Source organism: Drosophila ananassae, unplaced genomic scaffold (assembly GCF_017639315.1).
Source record: "Drosophila ananassae strain 14024-0371.13 unplaced genomic scaffold, ASM1763931v2 tig00000091, whole genome shotgun sequence".
NCBI classification, from domain to species: domain Eukaryota; kingdom Metazoa; phylum Arthropoda; class Insecta; order Diptera; family Drosophilidae; genus Drosophila; species Drosophila ananassae.
In genome coordinates, this window is record NW_025319113.1 from 471,465 (window position 1) to 495,099 (window position 23,635).

At 40.3% G+C, this 23,635-nt stretch overlaps 1 protein-coding gene across 3 annotated transcripts in view; it reads right to left on the reverse strand.

Annotated features, from left to right (window-relative positions):
* LOC26515246 (angiopoietin-2) overlaps positions 1-23,635 on the reverse strand; it is a 164,720-nt gene that overhangs the window by 122,363 nt on the left and 18,722 nt on the right. For all 3 annotated transcript variants that reach the window (XM_032456152.2, XM_032456151.2, XM_044718158.1), the window contains exons 2-3: positions 20,994-21,992; positions 20,688-20,934 (exon numbers count right to left, since the gene is read on the reverse strand). In XM_032456152.2, coding sequence (XP_032312043.1) covers positions 20,688-20,934; positions 20,994-21,907 — 1,161 coding nt within the window. In that variant the 5' untranslated portion in view covers positions 21,908-21,992. The remainder of the gene's footprint in view (positions 1-20,687; positions 20,935-20,993; positions 21,993-23,635) is intronic.

The window sequence follows — 23,635 nt, forward strand, 5'->3', positions numbered from 1 at the left end:
CAGGCATGAAATGAGCCTCCGGAGCATTTCCGTTTTCGTTAGGTGGGGATGGCTGTCAATCGTGGTCTTAATAAGGGCGCAGAAATCCGGCCACTCGGCATAGCCGCCGCTGAATGTTGGCATCGGCAACGGTGGCAAGGAGGGGGCTGGCTTGTATGGCATTGGCGATACACTGGCACCGTCGAGAAGTGTGGAGTGGGCAGCGATTCTCATGGAGCGCTTGGCAACTTCCACCTTAATTTCCACTTCCACATCAGTCTCCAGCTGCGAGAATCTGCAATACAGATCGCTCCCGATCTCACTAAAATTAAGCTCCTTTAACTCTTCTTGAAGCGTGGTGAACCGCTCACGCAAACGCTTCTCCACTGACTCCAGCGCCATAATGGAAGAATCCTCAGTCCGCGCCGCAGCCTTCACCTTATGATACAGCGCCTCCATTTCCTGGCAGGCCACCTCTGCTCTTCTCCGCAGCATCCTTTCCCGGGTTGCGGCAGCAGCTCCAATAGTCTCAGCTCCAGACTCCATTCTTCAATTAAAATGCAACTTGTACCAACAATAACAAGGGCGCTTTCTTGGCACTTTTAATGCTGATCACAATAATAAACCGGGATGAAACCACGTCGGGGCCACCAATGTTTTTTTTTTTTTTTTTATTAAACTTTGCTTTTATTTATTGGATCTTCTCTTAATTTTATTATTGAGACTAACAATAAGTTTTCAAATCTTAACATTGACATTTAACTAACAGTAGACTAAGACTGCATTCTGATTGCACGTTCCTCAAGACGGTCGCTGGGTGGGTAGGTCATTGCGACGAAGTCGTGATTGGTTGCTCAACCTTGTTAGACCTCTCGCCAGGTGGTTAGGGTGCGACAATAGCTTGCTAAAGTAATTTTCCTTCTGTTCTGCGATCACATCTTTGACTGGAAGAATGTTTAAGTCGCGATGTATGTTTTCGCTGCGAACGTACCACGGTGGCCCGGTGATTGTTCTCAAGATCTTCGACCGAGCTCGCTGGACTATGTCAATATTGCTATTGCTGGCATTCCCCCATAACTGGGAGCCGTACATCCATATAGGTTTAAGTACCGAGTTATACAGCAGGACTTTAATTCAAGGCAAAGGGGAGACCGAGCGTTGATAATCCAATGAAGGCTGCTGGCTTTTAGCTTTAGGTGGGTTCTTTTAGCTTCTATGTGCCGACGCCATGTGAGTCTTCTATCGAGGTGTACTCCTAGATATGTTACCTCGTTTGCTTGCGGGAGTAGGGTGTTGTTTAGCGTAAGGGGTGGGCAGTTTTGTCTATTCAAGGTGAACGTAACGTGGTTGCATTTTTGTTCGTTTACTTTAATTCGCCAGTATGATAGCCATTTTCCAACATCCACCAGATGAAGAGCTAGCTGCGCAGTTGCTTGCATCGGGCATTTTGAGCGGCTAAGAATAGCTGTATCATCAGCAAACGTAGATGTTGTTAGTCGTGTGCTTGTCGGGATGTCTGCTGTGTAAAGAACATATAATGTTGGTCCGAGTACACTTCCTTGAGGAACTCCAGCTCCAACAGTGAATTCGTCAGATATATCAGTGTTGCACCTCACAGCAAATTTTCTGTCGTAAAGGTAAGACTCTAGAAGCTTGTGGGTATTACAAGGGAGCATTTTCTTGATCTTGTACATTAGACCTTTTAGCCAGACTCTATCAAATGCTTGAGAGACATCTAGAAATATTGCGGTGCAGTACTCGCGTTTTTCGAATGCATTCCGAATTTCTGCTGTTTTCCGGTTGACCTGCTCAATTGTTCCGTGCTTTTCATGAAACCCAAACTGATGTGACGGGATTCCTTCCTGGATCCTTAGTTATGTGTTTATTCGAGTCAGAATGCATTTCTCAAAGAGTTTAGATAAGCATGAAAGTAGGCTTATAGGTCTATACGACGTGGGAATTGTGTGGTCTTTTCCCGGCTTTGCTATCATTATTATAATTGACTTTTTCCATCTCGCTGGAAAGTGGCCAAGTTTTGCGATGGCATTGAAGAGCTGGGTGATAGTGCAGACGGCGCAATATGGAAGCTCAATGATCATTTTGGGAGTTATGAGGTCGCAGCCTGGTGATTTTTTCGGATTTAGTTGGTTTTTGATGATATTAGCGATTTCGTTTGGGCGAAACTCGATTGGTTCATGTTGAAGCTGAGGCTCATATGGTAAAGTCGGCAAAGTAAAGTCACTAGTGGCCGGATTTGGTTGGAAGATATTTTTAAGGTGATTGGCAAACGTGCTGGCTTTGTCTGCATCGCTGCGCGCCCAGCCGCCTGTGGGATTTCTAATAGGCATCACGGTTTCTTTCGGTGAGCTTAGAGTTGGGTGAGCTCTCCATAGTGAGTGTTTTGTACTAGAAGTTGACAATTGTTCTATATAGCGGCGGTGGACATAAGCATCTTCTTGCTGTAGGGCTTTAGTAAGTTGACGTGAGGCATGTCTTAAGCTTTGCTTGGCAGATGGCGATCTGTGGAATTGCCACTCGCGACTTAAACGCCGCTTTTCGAGGACGAGCTGTTCGATTTGTAGATTTGTCTTTTTATTGCTTTGTGTATTTATAGTTTGCGATGTTGAGGCTCGAGCTGCAGAGACGAGTACAGACTCAAGTGAATTAACAAGCTGTCTACGTTGGCTTCATCGTGGAGATGAGGACTTAGCTCAATGTGTGAGCTGATATATTTTTTGTACTTAACCCAATTGGTTTTCTGTGAGGTCAATTTTAATGGTTGTTCCAATGTTCCTGGATGTCGCAGTAGAATAAACAGGACAGGCGAGTGATCAGATGAGAGATCCGATAGGCAATTGGCACTTATCAGATTTTTAGGGATGTTTTTGGTAATCGCAAAGTCTATTAAATCTGGTAGTTTCCTTGGACCTGCCGGCTAGTATGTTGGTGTGCCAGAAGAAACATAGTCGAGCTTGTTCTTGGCTTTGATAATTGCATTATAGAGCTGCTTCCCTTTTGGAGTCACGAGACGGGATCCCCAGTGTGTGTGCTTGGCATTGTAGTCTCCTGCTGCTATGAAGTGGTCTCCAAGTGTGTTGAAAAACTGCATAAACTCATCTTCAGCTATATTGAAGCGAGGGGGGCAGTATACGGCGGCTAGTGTAAGTTGGTTTCCAGTATTTAGTTGTATATTTATAGATGTGGCCTGTAGGTAGTTTTTAGCAAATTTGTTTTGATAATGGTGCTTTATGCGGCTTCTGATTAGAATTCCAGTCCCACCATGTGCTTTACCATCTGGATGATTTGTTCCGTAGAATGAATATCCTCGTAGTTGAAAATTGTATTTGTTTGTAAGGTGTGTTTCCGAAAGCAGCATTACATCGATATGATTGTCGAGTAGGAATTGAGCTAACTCAAGTTTATGTTGCGAAACCCCGTTAGCGTTCCACGTAGATATCCGTAGGAAAGCCATTATTTGGATTGTTGTGAAACCAGCATTTGAATCAATAGATTTTGGTTTCGCATTAAATCTTGCATAGTTGTGCGCATAAACGACATAAATTCCGTCAGGCTTTGTTGTAGGCTGCATATCATAGCTTCAAAGTTGCTTTTTGGCTGCTCTGTTGGTTGATGTTGCTGAGCCGTGTTCGGTTCTTGATATGCTGATTGCAGAAATGAGCTTCTTGAGGCAGGTGTCGCCAGTCCGGATTTTAAGGCGCTTGCGTATGTCACATTTTTGTCAGAGTTAATGGGTCCTAGTGAGGATCTGGCTGCAGTCGAGAAGAAGACTTCAGGGTTTGATCTGGACGCCGTGAACTGTCCATTTTGGGTGCGGGCAGCTATTCCTTTCTGGTGGATGCGACTTTTCAGCTCCTTATAGACTGGGCATCCTCTATAATTAGCAGTGTGGTTGCCACCGCAGTTGCCGCACTTTTTCGAGTTGCTGTCATCTTTGCTCGCTGGGCAGTGTGCGGAGTCATGAAGCTCTCCGCAAACTACACACACCGGGCGCAGTTTACAGTATGACCTTGTATGGCCATATTCCTGGCAGTTCGCACATTGTACCGGGCCATTGCGTTTGTGCGGTTCCTCAACTGTAATTCTGCGGTGCAGCAGGTACTGAAGATTGTATATTGGGTGCACTTCGTATTTCTTCAGGAGCTTGGTTTCTGGTTCGAGCTCAACCTTAAAGAGTGGCTGCGGCTTTCTATCCCTGTTAAGGATATTAAAGACTGTCTTGGCGCTAAAACCCTTCTCCTGTAGCGCCTTTTTTATCTCTGCAGGCGTTACTTCGGGCTCTATGCCCTTAAGTACGACTTGCAGGCCCTTGCTGCTTTTTAGCTGATATGTGTAAAAGTTCTTTTTATTCTCGGTAAGATATTTTGATAATACTCTGTAGTTATCTTCAGACTTCATTTGAACTTTTGTTTCTTGAATGTTGCCCTTTACAAGGGGTATTATGTGGAAGTTATCCTTACCAATAAGCTCAATAATTTTGTTGACAAGAACATTGGAACTTTTTTCGCGTATATAGATAGGCGGAGATTTTGGCTTCCTTTTCTCAACTTCAGTGGATTCGCCCGCCTCAACCTCATCGGCGTCTGCCAAGATTTTAAATCGGTTTGAGTTAATGGGCGTTTCTTTTGCTGCTAGGCTAGCATTGCCACGGGTTATTTTGCGTTTGGAATTGAGGGGGCTCAGCTTCCTTTTGATTTGGATGTAGCGATCCATGCCAGTCTGCACAGCCGGCTTAATATAGTCATTGTTTTTGTTTTGGTTTTCGGGCAGCGCGGACGTATTACTATTTGCGCTGCTAGCTGATGACGTCATTAAACGCGCTGTCGATACAGTTGCGGTTGTTGTTGTTGTTGCTGTTGACGTTGTCAAATAAATTGAGGTGCTAGTTACTGTACTCTTTGGCTGCAGAGACATCGATGGTATCGAGGGGGAGCAGGAACGCGCTCTCTCGCTCTCTACGTTTAAGAATTCGGTCAAGTTGGGGGTAATTGACCGCGCTTGATCAGAGCTTGCATGGTTTTCGGTTGCTTTAAAAGAGAAGTACGCGTTGTTTCTTTGTACTGAGAGCCGTCTCTCGTCTTGCTCACGGTGACGTTGTGTGCGAACGTCGTTTAAGCTTATTGCAGTCGAGGTTGATTTAGTTTGAGTTTTAAGAGTTGTGTTTTATATTAATTAATTAATTAATTAATCAATATAAACATTAGCGATTTCATCGCAAAAAGCGGTTTTTCGCGTTATTGTAGATTTCTTAGACCAGTCACTGCACTTTTATGATTTTATTGAATATTTTTTCACCAATGTCACCAATGTTGAGCTATCAGCGTTTGGTAGCGGCCGAATTAATAGACCAGGTTCAATTTTACAATTCAATTTATTATGGGTCAATTTAACCCCAAAACAAATTCCGCGGCCGGTCCAAAACAATGCCGAATTACAAGTGCCTAAAACCTAAGAACTTGCGCGGAAGCTCCATCAAAGCTCCCAAAGTGCATGCGCTACAAATACCAATAAAGCGCATGCGAAACTGGGAGACAAAACAGAGAAGAATACATGCTGACAACAACAGCTGCAGCTTAGCATTTTATGATTATTTTAAATGCACTTTTTGGTGGCTGCTTGGCCCAACAGTATTATAGTTTGTTTATGATATTTGTAATACTTTATTACAAATTAATACTTTAAAACATTGGTGTGGTGGGTTTCTAAAAATATACACTGTTTGCAGAGGGTACCCTTGCAGAGGGTATTATAATTTTGGTCAAAAGTGTGCAACGCAGTGAAGGAGACATCTCCGACCCTATAAAGTATATAGATTCTTGATCAGTATCACCTTCTGAGTCGATATGAGCATGTCCGTCTGTCCGTCTGTCTGTTTCTACGCAAACTAGTCTCTCAGTTTTGGAGCTATCGAGTTGAAACTTTGCACACATCCTTCTTTCCTTTGCAGGCAGTATATAAGTCGGAACGGCCGGGATCGGTCGGCTATATCCTATAGCTGCCATATAACTGATTGATCGGAAATGCCATAACTTTGGTGTTTTTTAAGTTAGAGGGTTGGGACATGTTATGTTTGACCAAAATATCTTATGTAAAAAATTTCATAAGGATCGGTCGACTATATCCTATAGCTGTCATAGAACGATCGAAATTGGCATAAATTTGGTGTTTTTTAAGTTAGAAAGATGGGATTTGGTACAGATTCTATTTTGGGAAAAACATCTGATTTGCCAATTTTCATAAGGATCGGCCGACTATATACGATCCGCTATATATTTAATTAAATAAGATGCGTGGCGCCACCTAGCGGACTGCGAATGAACTGCAAGGGTATATCAACTTCGGCTCCGCCCGAAGTTAGCTTTCCTTTCTTGTTTTTTTTTTTAATTTCTTCCCAGAGATTTTGTTGCAAAAAATGAACAAGGAGTTCTTTGATGAGTTTTTTGAAAAGAATACTGTTGAGCTATCAGAATTTTGATAGCGACCGAATTAATACACAATCCACAATTCGATTTCAATATTTTTATTGGGTCAATTTAACCCCAAAACAAATTGCGCGGCCGGTCCAAAACAATGCCGAATTACAAGTCATAAAACCTAAAAGCTTGCGCAGAAGCTCCACCAAAGCTCCCAAAGTGCATGCGCTACAAAAGAACAACAAAGCGCATGCGAATCTGGGAGAAACATAGAATATGGTACAGCTGATAACGGGCAATTAGTGGACCGCTGCGGCTAGTTACACTGGGAGAATTAAATTGAAATAATTATGTTATTTGATGCTGGCACAAGTCCCAACATCCTCCCCCCGTTAAATTCCATCTTTCAACAAAAAATCCTTAGGGGCATGGGACAGCTTCATCACATAATATTGCTGATGACCTCAAGGTCCAAAATTCTCAGTTGCAGGCTGCCGTGTCCATCCAGATCCAGAGAGCGCTCGAGCCAGGCGTCAATAGAGTGGCGAGAGTGGAAGGAAACTTCTTTCCGAAATTGCGCGTCGGCGCACCTTTCGATTGCAGGATCGGGAGCCTTCACGGCTGGAGCAGCAGCCACCTTGGCAGCTGCAGACGGCGGCAGCAGCGATGCGGACGACCTCCCCCCATTGGAAGGGTGCAGGCTAGAGTCCAGAATGGAGTCAGACCTAAGCGCTGACTTAATCGGCAACGGTGGCAATAAACCAAATCCCGGGCCAGATGTGGGATTAAGAGTAGCAGCTTTAGAAAATCCATCCCAGACAACTGCCAGATGCGATGTGGAAATAGCGACCACGGGGGGAGCGGTGGATAGCAGGGGCACTGATGAGACGCAATTGGACCCGGCCTGGCTATCATGATCGTTGCTCAGGTTTCGCTCCAATTTCAAATCCTGAAAACCCGATTGGATGTCGCGGTCCAGCGAAGAATCCTGACTGCATGAGCGACGATTTACCAAGAGACCAGCATGCACTTTCGTAGCCTCGATGGTTGGTTTTGTCAACGACGGAGCAATGGGACCAGTGGTGCCGTCGAGGCGAGTGGAGTGTTCAGGCACCCTCATGGAGTACCTTGCCATTCCCACCTGAATATCAACGCGCACATCAGCGGCGAGCTGGGAGAACTTCCAGAATAATTCGCTCCCAATTTCACTAGAGCTCAATCGCTCTAACTCATCCTGGAGTGTGGTGAATTTCTCCCGCAACGCAATTTCCAACGGCTCCAGTACCATGATGGTCAAATCTCCCTTCTGCACTGCAGCCTTGACCTTATTATGCAGGGCTTCCATCTCCTGGTAGGTCACTTCTACTCTTCGCCGCAACAGCCTTTCCCTGCTTGCAGGAACCGAGGCACTAAATAAGTCTCCAGACTCCATTATGTAATTTGCTTTTTGTGCAAGGCGCTATGTAATGGAAACAATAGCAACAAGTTTTCCTTTACAAGTTTTCCTTTAAGCACTTTAATGATCACAAATCAATTAGAGCGCGATCACGTCGGGGTCACCAATTTTGAGCTATCAGAATTTTGATAGCGACCGAATTAATACACAATCCACAATTCGATTTCAATATTTTTATTGGGTCAATTTAACCCCAAAACAAATTCCGCGGCCGGTCCAAAACAATGCCGAATTACAAGTCATAAAACCTAAAAGCTTGCGCAGAAGGTCCACCAAAGCTCCCAAAGTGAGTTTAAAAAGTAAGGGTCCAAAATGGCTTCCTTGGGGCACCCCAGATGTTGCGTGGACTAAACGCGAGGTAACATTATTAAAGAAGACACGTTGGGTTCTCCCAGATAAGTATACTATATTTTGTTTTAAATTAAGTATTGATTCTTACTTGAGTTGGCGGTATGCTAAAACCTATTTTGCTTAGCGCATAAAGCTCAGGAAAGCTCGCTTGTCTTCCTTTCCTTCCAGAATGACAAAAAATTTGTACTTGATTACAGATACGACTACTTCAGATTTTTGCATGGACATCTGTTGACTCATTTGGAACAACACTAGCACTTAAACAGTTGTCCAAAAGATCAAAATTACTTTCAGTTTTTTCCTAAATCTAAAGCTATGAAACAATTTATAGTTGATGAAATTGAAAGGGGGTATGGACTTTACTTTGCACCCATAATGTCTTTAAAACTAGTATCGCTCTTTCCTTTTGAAAGCCATCAAGTATATGATGAAACCTTGGGTCAAGGTATAAACAGGCACTGAAGCCTGTTTAGATATCAATTTTTTTGTACGTAGTTCCATTCTCTCAAAATGCGTCTCTACAATTGTAAAAACAATTGATCTCTGCTCAAAGAGCATTTGATAAAATTTGGTATGTTGATAGATGATGGTTTGTTGAGCCCCAGAGCATAAAAATTTTCATAGTGCAGTTATTCCTGCTGAAACTGCACTATAGTTTTTTTGCAGCGGAGCCATGATAGTGATATAGTCCATAAAATCCCACAATAGTCCACTTACTATAAAATGCTCGTCCTTGAATTTATTTACCCCAGTTTCAAGAGGACTAAAAACACTCCTCGTTTTACTCGTGTTTTAATACCGACTTGCATTTGATTCCATTTTTGTCCTTAAGACATATAGGGTCAATTATATTGCGCCCAATATTTGAATTAAATACGTTAAACGGAACGCTGTCTTCGGCGACTAGACCAATATAAGACCGAATTAACACTTTGTTTCTTCATATGCATTATGATATGATTAGTGGGCTTTTGACTACCGAGCTTTTAAAGGTTTTTCTTTTTCTGCAGGCAACCCAAATCTTTTTCTTTCTCATCGGGCTGGATTTCATCCAATTTGTAATGCTGATCCTTTTTCCAAAAACACGATCCTTTTTCAAAACTCGCGAACATATTTTACATTTAACGTGGTCGTTATCCATCTATTCAAAGTATTGTAGATATTGAACCACAAACACACAGGAGCAGTAGCACATGAGAAATTTCATTTGCTCTGCTGTCATCTTGCTTCCAAATTTTTACTACTGCTACGGCTACGGGGAGCACTGTATTTAGCACTGTCAAAGAGAGCAATAGCTATAGCATAGCAATATTTTTATAAATCCCTGTTTTCTTTTCTGATTTCTAAAATAGCATCTATAAGTTGGATGCAAAGTAAGTACGGCATAGCCATAATAATATTGTCACTTTAAAAATTCATTCCCAAGTACCGAAAAATAGTTAAAAGAAATACACTGGATATACTGAAATACATTTTAGAGATCCCTGCCATTATGCAATAATAATCCCTGCATTAATTCAATTAAGAGAAAAATCAATTACGCCAATCAATTAAGAATAAAATTAAATTTTCTTCTAATATTTAAATTAATAGAAATTATTATCTTCGCTCGAAGTTGAAAGTTACATTTTGAATTATTGAATATTTTCCTGATATATGATTTTAAGTGAATTATTATTTAAAATTTTATGTGAATTATAAACGTAGATACCTTTCCTAAATTTGTATGGTTAGTAAGAACTACCTGAGAAAATATGTAGATTTAATTATGTTAATATATTTTATAAGGAAATGTCCTGAATTATATCGATAATGGAAATGAATAAATAAATCTAAATTAATCTTTTGCTTAGGCCCCTGATGGAATCTCGACAATTATTTTAATACCATAGCCAATTCTAATAATAATTTCCTCAGCCAAAGAACTTGCTCCCCCTCCCAATACTATTCGGAATCCTTTCCCTTTTATTTCGATCTACGAAATCGATCGCGTGGCGACTATGTCCCATAATAGAGGTACAAGGACCACATTTTGCCTGACCATGGCTGGCCCTGTTAGTAGATCGAAGTGCCATCAGGTCATGTGCAAAACCGTCACAAGAGGAAGAGGAAGACAGTTTTAAAAAACCCACCAGACCGAACACACGGAAAATAATTGCGAATCGCTGCGCAACAAAAACAGTAAATATGGCGGTTCACCACCCCAACAAGACAACTCGGAAAATAGATTTGAATCGCAAAATATAGTGATATAAGAAATATTTAAGGTGGCACTATCTACGGTGACGCCAGGCACGCGCGCTGTTTTTGCGATGTTACCGATGTTCAACCCCGAATCTGCTGATGTCGACGGAGCAGTATGGTGTAAAACGGCAAATATAATTCATTTAGAATCCACAAGTAGGTGAATCCTTATGAATGGCGCTCACCAAATCGCTGCTCGGTAGTCAATCGCAGTGGCTTTGGCAATTTTGATTTCCTGGAATGAGCTGGTCGCAATTTCTAGCACTATTCTAAGTGCCGACACTAAGTCGGCGGAAGTGTTGCTCCATAGCTCGCTGTATCCCTAGTTTTGACTAATGCACCACAAATTGACTGCAGCGATTAGCGGTTACAATAAATATAAGAACGCAGGCTGAGCTGCAACAACAACTTAAAACGCACATGTTTATCAGAAATTTAGTACTTTTTGGAATGGAGGGCTCCGAGAAGAAAAGGTTCAAAATTCAGGCGCCGATCAGACGCCATAAATGTGGAAAACTTGGACATAAGGCAATGGAGTGTCGCAGGAGATGAACAGAACAGCGATACAAGACCAGACCAGGCCAAAGTAACAACTAAACGACGATGGCGTGAGAGAGATCAACTGTGACTTGTTTTAAGTGCGGCGGCGTTGGACATGCATAGGCGACAACCATACCATACCATACAAATCTCGGAATTTAACTTTGAATTTTCATTTCACGTAGTAGATAATAAATGCCTCAAATATGATGGTAATGGAAAAGGAATGATAATGGACAAGATATACTTCAACTTGTTTTTGGAGTAAGATCGTTAGAAAGAGATAGATTCCATATATACAGAACTCCAACTGTGTTTCCGTACAAGTACAAGCTCTCTTCCGCTCAAGCTCAATCATCTGGCTTTCATCGTCTAATTTCATCAGACATTAGCTTAGAAGGATAACCTTTTACACGACATTTCAGAGTATTAGCTCTATTTTGTTCAAACTCAATCGTCTGGCTACCAACGACTGGCCATTTCTTTCAATTACCCGATGCAGCAAACTGTTCCTGATTTCATAAGAATTTTCTGTATCTTTCTGTATTATGTCACTATTTAAATTGGTCATGATTTGCTTCTGGTCGGATACAAGTCAGTTGAAAGTGAAAGAGTTGGAAAGTCAACTCGTACTTGCACTACCTTACTTGCACTTTCTTAAGCTACCACAGTGACGGGATTTGTTTATAATGAATCAACATGAGCCATTTGACTCCCTTTCTTCACCATCTACTTCGACCAACATAATTCGATCGAGTAGTTCCCCCCTTCTCTAGCCCAATGTTACTACTAAAAAGAAAGACGGTAGTTATAACACAGGCCAACAGCAAAAAAATCTCCACGAATAATTTTACCTGCTCCATAACCTTTAGGCTCCCCTGAACCAAAGTCCAGAACAAACATAGGTTTTTTCACCCACAGTTTCCGCGGTACACCTAAGAGAAGAAATTGATCAAATTTTACCATATATTGAATTATGTAGGCCGTGTAATGGCTATGACAATGATTGTTTTTAGTACATATCATTTTTGAAATGTATGTGTACCAACTAAAATTAAAAATTCGAAAATATGAGATTAAAAACTCCAATTTAATTGACGAAAATATTGTTTAACCACCTATAATAAATTCAATAAAATTATTGCGCATTTTCCCTTAGATCCAAAATTAAAATATGGTATGATCTACTGATTTCAATAAGAAAATATAAATCTACCAAAAGAAAATGTTTGGGGAAAAATCATAGAAGACCAAATGTAGAAAATCTGAGATTTCAACTTTGGATGAGTATTCCAAAAAAACGGTAACTGCTAGAGATCATTTTTTAATTTTAGTTGGTACACATACATTTCAAAAATGATATTTACTAGAAACAATGATGGTCATCGCCATTACACGGCTTACAAAATTCAATATAAGGTAAAATTTGATCAATTTCTTCTCTTAGGTGTACCGCGGAAACTGTGGTAGATAGAACCTATGTTTCTTCTGGACTTTGGTTCAGGGGAGCCTAAAGGTTATGGAGCAGGTAAAATTATTCGTGGAGGAAAAAAAAAGTTGGAAATTGTCAGCCTGTGTAATCTAAGTATAGATTATTGAGAACTCAAAGAAAATACCGTGTCAGATAGCCCTTACCATTAATATCACACCAGATTGATCGCCTGCAAGGCGGAATATACTTCTCTAGCCAAGACATGGCCAGACGTTTCTATCAGGTGCCTATTTACCCTGATTCTGTTGAAAAAAATGTATTTGTGACCCGTCATACCCTTCGGTCTCAAAAACGCTTTATCCGTCTTTGAACGTGCCATACATCGATGACGTATTAAGTGTTTTTAATACTTTAGAAGAAGTATTTGGCAGATTAGAGACAGTATCAAACATATTAAGAAAGTCAGGTTTTTCCATCAAAAGCAAAGAGTCAATTGCTTTTCTCAAAATGAATGGCGAGCTTAAACCCAATCCAAGAGAAATGAAAGCACTGGTCCAACTTCCCCTAGCCAGACTCAGTCATACAGACTAGAAAGTTCATAGGATAGAAGTGATAAAACCGCTTCATCATCTAACTTCAAAACTAATAGAATTTTATTGGAAAGAAAAGCATGAGAAAATTCGCCAAAGAATCATCAAGCTTCTAACTATTGACCCCGTGTTGTTTATATTTGATCCCAATTTACCAGGTAGGTCGTAGGGCGCTATGCTAATATACAGGGTAGATGGTAAACGTGGAGTAGTTCAATATTACAGCAAATGCACCACAATATCTGAATCAAAATACGAGATTCGAGACATTGGTCGTATACAATATTTCCTACATTTTTTGAGCGGTCGAAAGTTTAAAGTTTGTACAGATTGCAATTCCGTGGGGCAAGTAGATGGTGAAGAAAGGGAGTCAAATGGCTCATGTTGATTGATTATAAACAAATCCCGTCAATAATAAACCCTTGATGATTTGAGAAGAATATTAAATGTTAATGTAAAAAGCATTCGCCGGTTCCAGAAAAGTTTGAAAGCTGGATCACTTCCTCCAGTAAAAACCGAGCTGGACTGCACGCATCAGGTTTATAAATGAGACATTTTCTATTATAAATGAGCTGCAAGACCAGATGGAGCACTTAGATGCATTTGGAGCCGAGTTGGAAGAATTGGCAATAAGGCCAAGGCAAAGGATATGCCAGCTGAAGTCTTGGGCCCAACTATTGCAATTTCTGCAGCCCCAACTCGAGCTCGACTTCCCAGTCTGGCATAGCCAACATTTAGGGAAAATTATTGAGTTCAAAAATTGTATCTTTCTTTTTGAGACATTAATTGACAAAGATGTGAATATTCCTGTTATACAGAAATTTAATAATTTAATTTGTTGCTTCTCTCTCTCTTCTACTCACCAAGAGTAATTATGACAAAGCTATTGATAGTGTAAAAAGAGTATATGATAACGAATGTTAATAGAAGTTCTGTTGGCACCTAGTGCCAAGACCTACTACCCTATATTTACGTGGATATATAATATGTGCAGATTGAATCAAATCTCTGTAATGCACAAGCGAACAAAGTACAAAAATAGTGTCATTTTCGACCAATTTTGAAAATTTCAATTTTTCAGATCGATTTTTGCCAAAAAAAAACAATTTTTTTTCTAAGGTTTCAATATTTGAGGGAAAAGATTTATTATTTACCAACAATTTAAGCCTAAGATTATCCAAATTGAGTAAGAAGTTTAAAAGTTATAGTAATATTAACATTTTGACACTTCATAAATTAGGTCGAAAAAAACATTTATCACTCAAATTTTTTCGTTTGTGATCAATTTTCTCTTCACGCACTTGTACTTTGTTCGCTTGTGCATTGCAGAGATTTGATTCAATCTGCACATATTATATATACACGTAAACGTTACTTCAATACCTGTCAATCAATATCCTTTTTTTGTTTGTAAACAGTTTTTTTCATGAGATATTACCAAAAAACTGAAAAAGGACCTCAAAAACACGATTTTCAAAAATATCTCAAAAACGGTTCTTAAGAAAAATAAACGGATGTCATTTTCGTGTTCTCCGACCCCAAATTACTATAAAAAACACTTTTTTATGGAGGTTCATTTTTGGTGTAAACTAATGTAATTAGCAATAACCATAAAACAAAATTCAACCCAATAACCCAGCACTAGTAGACGGCGCCAGAAGCGGAAATCAGCAGTATCAGCGGGAAGAATGACCGACTGACCGAAGCAAGCAAAGCCAGCTAGCTAAGCCGAAATGCATTAACAAGCAATCTACGTCAGCAGACTCAGAGGTTGGTGACACTGCCATTAATACGTTCATAGCATTGACCTTCCCTAGATTTAGTTATGTACAAATTAGCATCTTATATAAGAATTGTTCTTCTGAAATAAAGATAGTTGAGAATACAGAGTAGATCGGTTCGTTACTCAGTGTCAAGGTACTCAGTGTAAAACCAACCTACTTCGAGTGATCCTGTGTAAAACGGACCACAAGTAGGACTCTCTTAAAACCAACCTACTTCGAGTGATCCTGCGTAAAACGGACCACAAGTAGGACTCTCTTAAAGCTATCTACTTCGCGTGGCTCCAGTTTAAACGGACCATAAGTAGAACTTTCATCATCGAACCAGCGTTACCCAACCTACTTCGAGTGTTGCTCCCGTGAAACGGAACACAAGTAGAAACCCCGTTACCCACCCTAATTCGAGAGTTGGAATAGGGAATCATAAGGAATCAGCCAAATCAGCGGAAACCCCGTATCATCTGTACTTCGGGAGAACCAACCCAGGACTTCAAGTATCTCACATCAACTCCAGCCTGATCACAGCAAGCGCCTGGTCAACCCGATCAGTCCCTTGCAGAATCAAGGTACATTTAGTCACAACTTTTATACGTTCTTTGACTACGACTCCGGGACCTACCGTTATGCCCGCGAGGTCAAATTCGACGTAGTGACCGCACAACGTTCTATGGACGAACAAGTTCATTGCCTTGCTCTTCTGCCAACAACAAACCAGCTTGCAGTTATCGTAACGCACAATACCCTTTTTTGGCCCAGTGCAGTCCGTTTGCGCACGTTGCTTTAATGCAAAGGCTTGAGTTTGTTAAGTCAGCATGCCTATGTTTAATTGTCTCCGAAAAGGTCACACGGTAGCGAGGTCCAAATCGAAGAGATGTCAAATCTGTGCATGATTGCACCACAAAACTTCTGCACCTATTTACGGTTACTGAAAATAACGTAGCGTTACCACCACCAACAGAAAATCTTCCTTCAGTGTTAACGCATGATGGCCCTTCTTGTTCTCATGCTTTTCACGAGTCATGCCTAGAAAGGGTTTTGTTAGCAACGTCGATCGTAAGCGTTTGAACAAAAATTGGCTTAAGTCTCTTCAGCGGACAGGTGCTAGTACTTACGATTTAATTTTTTTTAAATCGTTAGAAATCCAGTGGCTCTTCCCATTTTTGGAAATTTTTTTTTGCCTGCAGGTCGATTTGAAGTCAGACTTCCATTTAAGTCAGATCCAAGCGTTTTTGGCAACTCATTCAAGTAGCCAAACGCAGTTTTTTATGCCTTTTATCACTGTACCGATCGAAGTAAGTATATATTGGTCGGATTCAGAAGTTAGTCTTCATTGGATGCTTTCCAATGAATCCAATTCATCATCGTTGTTAACGTTCGTATCAAATGGAGTTGATGAGATTGAAGAGTGGTCCTGGCAGATACTGTGTAAGGAGGTGAAAACGTAAAGAAGTAGGTAAAATCGATCTGTGTTACAGGTCCATCGTTTTTAAAGGAGCCGGAAAATAAGTGGAATTCAAGTCCCCGGTTTGATCTGCCACCAGAGCTTCTGCAGAAGGAAGCAACAAAAATGCAATCGGATTAACCGCAATGGTCACCAACTCATATTTATTGATAGTGACAATCAATCGAGACAAACAATTGTCAAATAACTCCCATCAGCTTTATTTTATCTTTATTCAATGCATTATTAAAATTTTTGTTGGATAATGCGTTCCCATTTAGACGGCATCTTCGTAATACCCCACTTGTAAGAACTTCCCTCCTTATTTGCGAAAAACTCGGACAACCACTTTTCACAACCCTCTTTTAAGCCCAACTTTACAGCAGTAAGGGCGTCCGTCATGGAAAGAAATAGGTGTTAGTCACTTGGTGGATACGATAAAACCTCCCATCCGAGCGTCCGAAGCTTCTGACGAGTCATCAAAGAAGTGTCTGGTCTGACGCTGTCCTGGTGAAACACTACACCCTTCCTGTTGGCCCATTCTGGTCGATCGCGAACTTTAAGCAGTCCAGTTGTTCGCAGCAGATGGTAAAATTAGGCGTCTGGCCATATAGTGAGTGATTCCCTTCCAATCCCACCAAACACAAAGCAAAACTTTCCTGGTCGTCAATCCCGGCTTGGCCACTATCTTGGACGATTCACCGGCCTTCAAACACGATAGTTTTCGTTTGATATTGTCGTATGTGATCAATTTTTCGTCGCCAGTCAGCATTCGTAAAGCGGAGAGATATTTGAAAACCTTATAGAAGGATGTTTCTTTTGTCAAGTTTCCAGTATTTTTGACAAAGCGCTCGCAATTTTTTCAGAGCTACGTCCAATACTGGCACGAGTCGAATTTTCATGTGGGGCTACGAGCAATTGTGAGTGAGTCTCTTGCGCCAGGGTATTCGGTACGATAGTATAATAAATGCGCAAGAAATCTGCAGTCAGATGGTCATGCAAACGCTGCATTAAATTCAAGCGTCATCTGATGACTCAAATCATGAGACTTACCCTTAGTTCGAATGCGTGGTCTCCGCCCATTCTCCATATGTGGAGTTGATTTTTGTGGCCCTATTAAGACGACATTGGAAATTCGTGGTAGGCCACTCTATAAGTCCTAAATTGCCCTTTTGTTTCGTTTGCGATCGAGGCAATTCATTTCGAAGTAGTTAGCGATGTGCAACTGATTCCTACTTATTGGCATTTCAAAAGTTCGAACTTACGGCGTTCGAACGCAAGGCGCCGAGGATGTCCGCAGACCATGCACTGCGACAACAGAAAGAACTTCGTCGGAGCGAGTCAGTAGCGACCCTAAGGCACATGATCGAGTAAGAGGCGGAAGCATTACGACTTTCTTTTTTGTCGTTGTTTTCGAAATTTAATTATTTTATATAGCGGTTATATATATATACATAAGGCTAGATATATATACATGCGGCTATATATGCGCGACACTTCTCCATCAAACTAAGGCATTTCCAGATTTAATTTCCAACTTCCAAAAATGCAGGGTGAATAAAAACTTAACGTAGAAGGACTTAATATTGAATCGCTTATTTTTTGCCATTCTACTTGTAGACCACAAAAAATTATTTTTTCAATCCTCTTTTTCTTATTATCATTAATAACACAGGCCGACAATTTCCAACCTTTTTTTTTCCTCCACGCATAATTTCACCTGCTCCATAACCTTTACGCTCCCATGAAAAAAGTCCAGAACAAACATCTAAAACTGTTTCTATGTTAAAAACGTATCTATTGCAGCTTCAGCTTGTTTAGCAAGGCTTTGTAGAATTAATGTAGAAGATTAAGTTTGAATTTTATTGAAGTCTAGTATAAGTTAGTATAGGGCGGAGCGGGAGCGCAAGAAAAGCTCACTTGCGCTCTCTCGTGAATTCGCCCCGCTTCGCCGCAATAGATAAGCTAGGCTTAAGTTCTTTTGATAGAAATATAATCGAATTTATAAAGTTGAACCGAGTGCACGTATTTCTCGTAGTTGCTATATTTTAATTTTACAGCCACCTTTTTGCCTTTCGGTTTTTCGCGACGAGATAAACTAATCTCAGTGAACATGTAGATAGCCATGACTTTTTGAAAATATGAGGTTGAAAACTCCAATTTAATTGACGAAAATCTTGTAATCTTGTCTTTACCTATAGTAAATTAAATAAAATTGTGTGTAATTAATCTAATTCTAATAATCAATTCAATTCTGACCTTAAGATGCTAGTGCTTAAACGAAAGTAGCGCTGGAGTTATGAAGGAGTTACGATGGAATCAACAGCTGTAACAAATTTTTCGCTAAGGGTGCAGCTAAATCTGAACATTGTTCATCTATAGTAAGTTATTATTTTTTGCGCATTTGCATAAGCATCTGGCTGTCGCACAGCTGCGCTCCCGGTTTAATTTGACCCAGCGTTCGCAGGTTCAATAAAAAATTCACACTCTTTTGCGTACACTCTTCTTGGATTGATTAGCCAGTGAAGTTTGTTGGCTTTGAGCTTCATATGCCGGAATTTGGCTTATATATGTTTCCACCAAGTAAGACGTCGGTCATAGTGGTACTCTTTCACGTAGAGTGAGATTTTGACTTTCAATATTTTGACATTGTAGGACATTGATATAGTGTTTGAATTTTAAGAAATATATTTTGTAACCAGTAAATAAAGAATAGAAAATATGGTCCAACAGTATTCTTCTTATTCAAAGGATGATCCAACATCCGAGATTTCTTTCTGATAGTACCATATTTTTAAGAAAGTCAAATAGTTAATAAGCCAAACCGTTAAGTAAAGTGTTCTTGGACCACAACAAGTACATTCATGGACTTAGCGGAAGGCAAGTGAATCCCATGAACAACCCATGTATAATTTCATCGCTGGCATTATGCCTTGTTGCACCCTCCGGTAGCAGCCTACACTGGGACACTGCTTTTCAGCATGAATGGAGCCTTGGGTTCTCTTATTACAAAAAGTCAGTCTAGTTCCAAAATGTTTTAAATTGTAAAAATCCTGGCAATATACTTTTTTACTTATACCCAAACTTCCCTACCTTTCTCTCTATGATCACTATAACTAAGTTTTTTTCAAATATAGATATAGAGGTTTCATTAATAATGGCAGATCGGTATTTAAGCTAAGCACTGTACCGCACGAAATAAAGCCAGAATCTTTTGTATCAGTTCGGGCCATGCATATGTTAGAACAGAATAAAGGCGTAGTACGTTTACGGGCTGCAGGAGTTTTATGTGGATGATCTCATATACAGTGCCAGATAGAAGACAGAAGCTATTAAAATAAAATCCCAGAGAGAGAGAGAGCACTTATCTTTTTCCAGAGACTTTGAAGGAGTTAAAGAAAAGAAAAAGCAGTTATACTATATATTGAATTTGACGAGGGCAGCTACTTCCACAAGACTTAAGAAAAAACTTTGAATTCTTTAGCCCATCATCACACCGCCAATCCGAGCAACAAATTGCAGAAACTCTTATTGAAAATTTAGTCTTTCCCAAGCACTTCTGTTGCAGTTTTCAACAGACTCAGCAAATAAAGTTTCCTTGTTCCCTCTCCATCAAGGAAGTTTTGAAATCTACATATTTTGTGAAACAAGCTTGGTCGTGTGCGTTTACGATGTGTTAGATTCTGAGTGTCAGCTTGTTTGCTCGAAGTTTTGAGATGATTAAAAATCAGACCATACCGAAATTTTAATTGACTGAGACTAAACGACTAAGAAGGATTATGTTCGCTTAGTTTGGCGATGGAATTTTTCATTTACCAAATTAATTTTTAATTTTATTTTAAATATTTATGTTCCATAACACTGTGTTACAAAAAAAACAAAAGTGAATGAACTTTTGAAGTGACATAGTAGGAATTGTTTCTTGGGTCGTGTATATCACAAAACCATGTTTGAAATATTTGTAACACCCTCAAAATCTTGATTTATGCCCAAAAAAACCGTTTTTCGGACTTCTTTGCGCTTACAAATTCCTGAACTCGTTTTTTTCAACCGATTTCAAAATTTTTGGTGTTTTTCAATAGTTAAATGTTGTAGCTTTTGAAAAAAAATATATATTCGATATATTCGATATATTCGACAATATTTAACTATTGAAAAACAAATTTTGAAATCGGTTGAAAAAAACGCGTTCAGGAATTTTTAAGCGCAAAGAAGTCCCGAAAAACGGTTTTTGACCATAAATCAAGATTTTGAGGGTGTTACAAATATTTCAAAGATGGTTTTGTGATATACACGACCCAATAAACAATTCCTACTATGTCACTTCTAAAGTTCAAAATCACTGTTACACTGTGATATTATAATAAAAAGTTAATAATAATAATCCGCCTGTCTTTAGCTCCTTTAAAATAGCTAACCCCAACTTGTATCGATTAACTTACTCTGATATCCTTAAGGGTCAAAGTTTCATTGTTTAATGTACTATTTATAATTGCTGGCTTATTTTTGATGCTAGGAAATATAATTCCTCCTTTTCGAATATTTGGCTTTGAAGATATTGGTAAGGAGTATGTAGTTGTATTAGCGTGAGTTTCTTCTGTATTATTTACATTTGAATAAAATGTATTATGTGCTGGCGTAGAATGCTTCGAGTTAGTTTCCATCAAATTTTCATCTTTAACAGAATAGCTTAAAAGAAAAAATATTAATAATAAAATTAGTTTGTTCAATACTTGTGATAAACTTACTTGGTTAAGCGATACTCCACTAAATGGTCTAAAACTGTGTCCAGAGAGAGCTCTTGCGAAACTGGAGGTTTCTTTTGGGGTTGCGCATCACTTTCCTGTTCTTGTAAATGCTTTTCGACCATATCTAAGTTATTTACAATAATGTTGGCTTTTGTTTTAAGATCTTGATGAATTTCTCCGATTGCACGTTCTTGTCGCTGAGTTTGACTAAAACGAGCTCCGGATGTAAGAAGGAAATCATCGTCTGAAGATTTTGAATCAACCATGACATCCCAATCAATTTTTGCGGGTACTGTAACTAATGGGTCTTTTTTTTTTAATAAATCTAAAATTTTATGTGACTTATTGGACTCAGCTGGAGGATTTGTAACGTTATGAATGTTAATGCCATCAACCACTGAAATATAAATATCATTCATCATGCGCATAATTGTTGCTATATTTTCAGAAACGATGTTTATGTGAAATTGTAGTTTTCTATCGATTCTGTCAGTAGTATCTCGAAGATCACTTAATTCTGAAGATACATGTGCCATTTTTTCAGAGCTAAGACTTGTTAAAATATCAATTCCATTCATTGTAACAGGATTTTTTTCACTAGCTTCCCCATTAATGTCTTCGATTTGCAAGTAATTATTATCTAACTGGGATTTTAGAACCTCAAGCTTATTATCAATGTTTGTGACTTTTTCATCTAAATTTTCAATTTTTTCCTTTATTGTGGTATTTAAAAAATGTTGTGGGGAATTATTTGCTATATTAACAATATTAGATTTTGATTCTTCCACTGTATGCTTTTTATAAGACATTATGGACTCTAAATTAAGTAACTGTGATGTAATAAAATCTGTTTTCGCTATATTTTTTGTTAATAAAGTTTCCAAACCCTCTATTCGGTGTATCATAATGTCCATGTTTTCATCGACATTATCAATTCGCTTGAGTTTTTCTTCAAGTGTGGAAACGATTATTTCAAAAATGCTGAGTAGATGTTGCTCTCTGAAATATTTTAGAAATTTTATTTTTATTAAATTTTTTATCGGCCGAAGCCAAAAAGTAGTAGTAGTTTTTGGTAATAATAATTATACATTATTTGATTAGAAAGGAAATAAGGGAAGAATGGATCTTTTACAAAACAAGTGATTTTTATCCTTTACAGTATCCTTTTTACTTTTTTTAAATTCTAAAGAAATTGACTGGCAGTCAAGTTTTTATCGATCAGCCAAATTTTCTCATATTAATCTGCAAAAAGCTAGATTAAAACAAGAAAGGAAAGTTCGGGCGGAGCCGAAGTTGATATACCCTTGCAGTTGAGTCGCAGTCCGCTAGGTGGCGCCACGAATCTTATTTTATTAGATATACAGCGGATCGTATATAGTCGGCCGATCCTTATGAAATTTGGCATATTGAATTATTTTGCCCAAAGAGTAATCTGTACCAAGTCCCATCTTTTTAACTTAACCCTTTCGACCCCAACTTTTTCCCTGTCGAAAAAAATTTTTTTTTTTGTTGCATTCTGTTTGTATTGGGCCAAGCAGTATTTGAGTAAAGTTTGAACTCCCCACCCCCACTAGTTTGGGCGCTGCCGGATGTTGCTTGTGGGCAACGTTGGGCCATAGTGTATATTAAAGAATACATTTTTATTTGATGGTTATTTTTGTTTATTTTCAATTTTTAAGTATGGTAAGACATAAAACAGTTTTTATTGTTGTTACAGCATAGGTGTACTTTACATTTAATACATTTTGACATTGGGGTTCCTGTTATAGCTGTCGTAGAAGTCAGGCGGTACGACCTCCTCGTCGTCCACCTTCTCGATGTTCTGCCGGATCTGGGACGCCTTCGGAAGGATCTCGTCCGACGGCGGCGCCACTGACCCTCCGCTAGTCTCCAGAGTGGAGCAGAGGCTGTACTCCGTGGCCAGGGACTGGGACTGGGAGAGGCTGCTGATTGGATCGCTGCCGGGCAGGACCAGGGCCAGGCCGCCCTCACCGCTGCCGCCCCTGGCCACGCCCCCTTTGCCGCCCCCCTTGGGCGACCGCTGGGCATATAGCTTCTCGATGTTCGGCAGCTGCCGCCCACGACCCCCTTCTCCCGTTCCCGTTCCCGCTCCCTCTACCTCTCCCGATCCCGCTGCAACATCTCCTGGATGTCCATGCTCCGTTCCCGCTCCAGCTGGTCCATGATCTCCAGGTCCCGTTCCAAAGTGCTGGAGGAGAAGGTGCTGCTGCTGCACTCGCTGAACGAGACGTCCTTGTGGCGCAGGAGGGCGACGCCGCCCGGAGGCCACCGCTGCGGCGGCACCATTATGCTGCTCACCACGGAACTCTCCTCCCCGTCCCCGTAGTTGCTGGTGCAGCTGTCGTCCGGGATGGCGATGCTGGTTCCGTTTCCGCTCCCATTCCCGTTGCAGTAGGTGGAGGCCCTGACGTTCGAGAGGCACTCGGCGGTCAGTTTCAGGGAGCTGCGATGCCCCGGACTTGACCCCTGACCACCCGGACCCTGGACTTGGCGGCTACGGTTGCTGCTGGCGCTGCCGCTGGCACCGCCGCCCAGCTTGCGGTGCGGGTGGGCGTGGCCAGTGCCCCCGTCGGATATGATGTTGATCTTGACGTCGTGCTTCTTGCCGCGCACGTCCTTGC